Source organism: Pseudoliparis swirei, chromosome 10, assembly GCF_029220125.1.
Source record: "Pseudoliparis swirei isolate HS2019 ecotype Mariana Trench chromosome 10, NWPU_hadal_v1, whole genome shotgun sequence".
In the NCBI taxonomy this organism is placed as follows: Eukaryota; Metazoa; Chordata; class Actinopteri; order Perciformes; family Liparidae; genus Pseudoliparis; species Pseudoliparis swirei.
Genome location: NC_079397.1, coordinates 16,392,666 through 16,398,665, shown reverse-complemented (window position 1 = coordinate 16,398,665; position 6,000 = coordinate 16,392,666). Strand labels below are relative to the sequence as shown.

The 6,000-nt window shown below is 42.6% G+C and overlaps 1 protein-coding gene across 4 annotated transcripts in view; it reads left to right on the top strand.

Annotated features, from left to right (window-relative positions):
- The first annotated feature begins 1,332 nt into the window (after positions 1 to 1,332).
- The window catches only part of arhgef39 (Rho guanine nucleotide exchange factor (GEF) 39), a 48,504-nt gene continuing 43,836 nt past the window's right edge, over positions 1,333 to 6,000 (top strand). For 2 of the 4 annotated variants that reach the window (XM_056425207.1, XM_056425203.1), the window contains exons 1-2: positions 1,333 to 1,384; positions 4,991 to 5,150. In XM_056425207.1, coding sequence (XP_056281182.1) covers positions 5,001 to 5,150 — 150 coding nt within the window. In that variant the 5' untranslated portion in view covers positions 1,333 to 1,384; positions 4,991 to 5,000. Of the gene's footprint in view, positions 1,385 to 1,482; positions 1,616 to 2,911; positions 3,085 to 4,990; positions 5,151 to 6,000 lie in introns of those variants that run through there. The other 2 variants (XM_056425204.1, XM_056425206.1) reach the window with 2 other exon arrangements.

The following is a 6,000-nucleotide window of genomic DNA, read 5'->3' as shown; positions in this document are numbered from 1 at the left end:
TAAAGTGCAACATCAACTCACATGACAAGGGCCTCAAAGTGGGTACTGCAAAACCTATTTTTGAAACCATTTCAATTGTGTGCTTGTATATTGCATATTCCGATGTGTTCAGTCACATGATCAGCAAATATGCAATCCGGCAAACAGGAATTTGTATAATGTATAAACATACAATGTAAATATATTTCAGATGTTAAAAGACATATTTTAGACATTGAAAGGCACATTTTAGATATTAAAAGCCAGCTAAATTGTGAGTAAAATCAAGGGGTTTCATATAATCAAATGTTAAATGTCACTCTTCAAAATATAGACCAGATTATAAAATAGTTTATTCATTTCAATCAACATTTGTATGGTTATAACTAGAAGCGTACATGTTTATTTATTCACAAAAAGGGTTAGTAATATGAACACATGGCATATACATAGTGCAAGCCTCCATGGGAGTATTCAAGTTAATTTTAAAGTTAAAATTGAAGTATTTTTATGTTATTTTGTTCTTCACATCTGACATTAAGGTGTTATGCTGTTTGAGTCAAAACGCTAAAAGCAGGTTTAATAAACCCATTTAGATATAGTCGGTATAAAAGACACAGAGCATGTTCAGCAACTGAATTGTGGGAAATATTCACTCTGACCCCACTAACTACAAGATACAACATCACATACATATTATACCAGTATTAGTCCAATATTATTGACACAAAATAAACATGTTTCACTGTTTGAAGCATAAAGTTGCTTAACAGGGTAAATGTAATGTCAAATCATGTATAATAATGAATCTATATGTTATTACCTTCGCATTGAAAATGCGGAAGGTTATGTTTTGATCGCTGTGTATATATTTATTTATTTATATGCGTGTTATTCGCATTACTCAAAAAGTATTAAACCGAATCGCATGAAATTTGGTGGGATGGTTGGTTATTATCCGGGGACCATTTGATTAGATTTTGGGATCGATCGGGTCAAATGTCAAGGTCAAGGTCATGAAAAGGTCAACATCTTCTTTTTAGCATATCGCGGTCAATTTCTATCCAATTGGCATGCAACTAATGCCACAATGTTCATAATGCAATGCCCAATCTTGTGATATGCGAAGGTATGCGCTCTACCGAGTGCCCGTTCTAGTTATGAATATATTATAATGGGGGGGGGGGGAAGGCAAATGTAACATGGTTTATTTCAAATAGCAGCGTTTCCATTGCAGGTCTCGGCATTCCAGCTGTGCTCAGAGAGCAGAGGGGGGCGGGGCGTCCTGTGATTGGCTCGGTGCGAACCAGCCAATCGGCGTGCGCGATGTCATCGCAATCCGGAAGTAGGAAGCTCAAATCGAAAAAAGGGCGCCTTGAATTAAAAGTGGAGACGTTCCCTGAAGGTAAGCCGCTTGGTTCTTGTACTTACGGAGTAGAGACGTTTCGTTTTCTCACACGAAGCAGCGCTAGTTTACGGAAACAGAGAAAGTTAGTCGCTCGTTGTTGAACATGTTAGAGTAGCACAAGCTATGTTGCTGCGGCAGAGTGGTCCCGACGTCGGATAAAAGGATACAGAAGTGTTGTGTCCGATAAAATACGAGTTTTGACACATGAAATAAACATTTCAGCAAACTGTGAGTAATCTGAAGCTTTGGCTTAGTCAACGTTACCTAGCGCTGCGTGTTTTATATCTTGGGTTTACTGAAACGCGTTTCTCTACGTCACAACATACCCGGATGTCCGAGCTCTAGAATGTGATAATCCCTCTTCTCATCTCGCTGTAACACCGTAGAAGTGGAATTAAGCCTTAATTGTTGCCTTTCTATCTGATTAAGGAGTTCAACCGCTGACTAAGGCATATAAAGCTGTTTGCATGTATATATGTGAACCTGTCCAGTCATTTGAGAGTTTAAAACAAGTAAACCACACATTACAATAAATGAAAATAGGATGTGAAGTTGATAATTCATGTTTAACTTTAATATCTTCAGGTCTTAATAACACTGGTCCATTTCCTAGCTGCCTGTTTTCCACCATATCAAACTATCTTCCTCAGCGGATGGAGTTTGCCCAGAGTTTAGTTTCAATTTTTAATTAACAGACGATAAATCCAAGTTCCTACATATTCTACTGGGATCAACTGTAGGTGTTTCTTGTAGTGTGGCCAATTTAGTCAAATGTACTCGGCTTAAAAGACATCAAGTGGTCCGTCTACTGTAAACTGTACACGTCACTTTAAGCTCTCATCTCACTCAGTTCTAACGTTTAAACGAGAACAAAATGCCGTTATTGTTTTCAATTCATTTCAGTTTATTTCATATTGCCCAATATCAACATCAGCAGGGCTGTGACAGGAGGCCGGCTCACCAGGCAGGAGGCTTCAGACACAGCCAGGTCCAATGGACCCTGTGAGACGTGGAGTCACAGAGACTGGAGAGGAAGAAGAGTTAGTAATGTGTGATGGAGAGATGAAAATTCATCCATAAGTAGAGAGAAGAGGAGAGAGGAGCTCAGTGTATCCTAAGCGTCCCCCAGCAGCCTATCAGCCTATAGCAGCATCTCTAGGTCTGGACCAGGAGAACCTGATTCAACCCTAACTATAAGACTATCAAGAGGAAAGTCCTAAGTCTCCATGAGGTGACTGTCTGCCTCCAGGACTGAAGGGGGAAGATGGTTCCCTAAAAGGGGAGGAGCTTGATACCCGAAGGCTCTGTTTTGAGTTGCGTGTCGTTGCGCTCGGAGGCGTCGGCATTTTTCAGCTCGCGGGAAAAAAAACCTCCGAGCAAGCCTCCCGCTGAACCGCAGAGGTGCGTCGCTGTCGGATCGGCGCCGTCGTCGGGCTCCCCCGTCCAGTCACAGCGAGCGTCTCCCTGGGGGGGGGGGGGGGTAACCTGGTTAGCATTGATCGGGCCCTCTTGTTTACGGCGCAGGGTTCCTCGGGGACGGCACGTGGGTTAATTGCTGCCGAAGCCCCGCTCTCTGCCCACTCACCGCTCCGCTAACGCAGAGGAGGTGACACTAATGAGGGAGGGACACACACTGCTTCTCCAGGGCTGGAGGTCAGCTGGGGAAGGGTTTGTCACCGCAGCTGCTTAAGGGACAGGTGAGAGAGACTGACATTTATTTTGCGCGGAATAGGGAGCAGTAACTAACATTTGTTTCCGACTAAAATGTTCCACACACGAATGATATCGGGTCTTTGAATCACGATCCAACAGTCCGAAACATCGGACATGTACGCATTCAGTCATTACCTTTCTCTCCAAAACTCTGAGCGAGCTATCTTGTTCAAGGGCACCACTGACAGAGACGGCCCTCCTTGCTCACCTGGGGACTCAGCACACCACTTTTTATTTTTCCTCCCTAAAGAAGACCGACCCACTGGTAACTTGGAGAGTCCTCTTCTCTGTACAAAATTCTCTCGGCTCTGTCATTCGTTCGCATGGCTTCTCCTACCATCTTCTTCCAATCATCCAAACACGGGTGGCGGGCACCAATCTCTGCCTGTGGCCCCTACCCGACTGCCAGGAACCTCGGGTGAGACAGTCAACTCTCCCTGGACGGCCAACATCGCAGCGACGACGCTGCTCCTGTAGGTAGGCTCTGTCATTTCACGCCGACTACTGCAACTCCTCCTGGCTGGTACCTGCTAAGGCCATCCGACCCCTAGTTTGTACTGGGTTGAAATGCAAATTTGTGTATTGTAAGTGATATAAAAGCCTGCTAAATGACATCCTTCGCCGTGTATTTATTTATTTGTATGCGTGCGTTATGTTATGTTTTGATCGCCGTGTATTTATTTATTTATTTATTTGTATGCGTGTTATTCACAAAACTCAAAAAGTATTGAACCGAATCGCATGAAATTTGGTGGGATGATTGGTTATTATCCGGGGACCAGTTGATTAGATTTTGGGATCGATCGGGTCAAAGGTCAAAGGTCATGAACAGGTCAAAATCTTCTTGAATCGCATGAAATTTGGTGGGATGATTGGTTATTATCCAGGGACCAGTTGATTAGATTTTGGGATCGATCGGGTCAAAGGTCAAGGTCAAAGGTCATGAACAGGTCAAAATCTTCTTGAATCGCATGAAATTTGGTGGGATGATTGGTTATTATCCGGGGACCATTTGATTAGATTTTGGGATCAATCGGGTCAAAGGTCAAGGTCATGGAAAGGTCAACATCTTTTTTTTACCATAGCACGATACATTTTTGTCCAATTGGCATGCAACTAATGCCAAAATGTTCATAATTCAATGCCCAATCTTGTGATATGCGAAGGTATGCGCTCTACCGAGTGCCCATTCTAGTTTATTTATTTGTTTGCGTGTTATTCGCATAAGTCAAAAAGTATTAAACCGAATCGCATGAAATTTGGTGGGATGATTGGTTATTATCCGGGGACCATTTGATTCGATTTTGGGATCGATCGTGTCAAAGGTCAAGGTCATGAAAAGGTCAAAATCTTCTTTTCACCATAGCAAGGTCAATTGTTATCCAATTGGCATGCAACTAATGCCAAAATGTTCATGATTCAATGCCAAATGTTGTGATATGCGAAGGTATGCGCTCTACCGAGTGCCCGTTCTAGTTTAGTCTATGCATTCAATCATTTACGCCTTTATTTACATTCTCTGGTCAGACCGCGGCCGACGCTTCACGACGATCGGACAGTGTTTCAGGGTGGGAAATGGAAAAAAGGTTTAATTGACTGTTATGGAGTAAAAAGATACAATAATATCTCGCATGTTTAAAAAAAAAAAAATCCAGAAAATCACATTGTAGGATTTTTAATGAATGAATTGGTAAATTCCTCGGCGTGTGATTTTCTGGATTTCCCCCCCTCATTTTGTCTCATGTTGAGGTTTACCCATAATGAAAATTACAGGCCTCTCTCATCTTTTTAAGTGGTAGAACTTGCACAATTGGTGGCTGACTAAATACCTTTTTGCCCCACTGTATATGGCATGATGTTCAGTGTATCTGTCTATTTGTGTGTGTGCAGTGTCGTGACCATGAGCTTCTCCCCGGGTCCGTTCGGTCCCTACGGGGGAACCAGTATTCAGGAGCAGCGGGACCGCTGGGAGAGGAAACGCAGCCGGACGGCCAAAGAGTTGGTGCTGACGGAGCAACGCTACTGCCAACAGCTGGAGCTGGTCACCACTGTACGTACGACTGTAAAGGAATACGTCTGAGAAGTCTCAACATGCCATTTGAAGTGTAACACAACCCAGACTTGAACCTCGGTATTGTCGGCCAGGTTGGGTGAATCCCATTCAGACTTCCTGTATTTGGTTAAATGTCAATTTCATGGTAATCTGCATGACAAATTATGATTATAATGAACATAGAGATCAAGATGTTTCCACTGTAAAATACCATCCACCTTTTATTGTATTAAGGTGGAGGCATATATCTCAGTTTGATCTTAAAACCACGACACACAAAGACAAAACTATATGCATTGATACATACCAATACTGGAAAGAAAATGCATATTTAAAAAAATAATATTTGTAGGATTTGTTTCCATAATAAAAGAGAATATGCAGTGATAAAAAAGACAACGCCTCCTCGTCGAGCATCGTCAGAAGCCAAAAGTTGAACACTGTACAGAGACTCAAGGTAGCATACATGGTCCTCCTACCCCCCGCGGAGAGAACAGACTCCTTCACCCACCACTGTGCAGCCTCATTTCTACACAATTACTCACCCCTCCACCCTTTCACTCCAATTAGGAGTCTTTTTTTAGGCCTAATGCACATTCAATTAGCTAATTCCATTTTCACTTCAAATGACTTGAGACGGGCACAGCTGTCGCTTTATTTTGAGCGTTGCGAAACAACATTCCAGTATACTGGTTCATTCGTATGAGCCACGCAGTGACACACAGTGTACGTACGGTCCTGGAAAACCTGGAAAAGTCCTCGAAAAAAACGTAACCCCAAAAGTCATGGAACATTTGTTATCATATTTTCATTTACGCAGTTCGATTGAAAAGAATAAACATTTGTA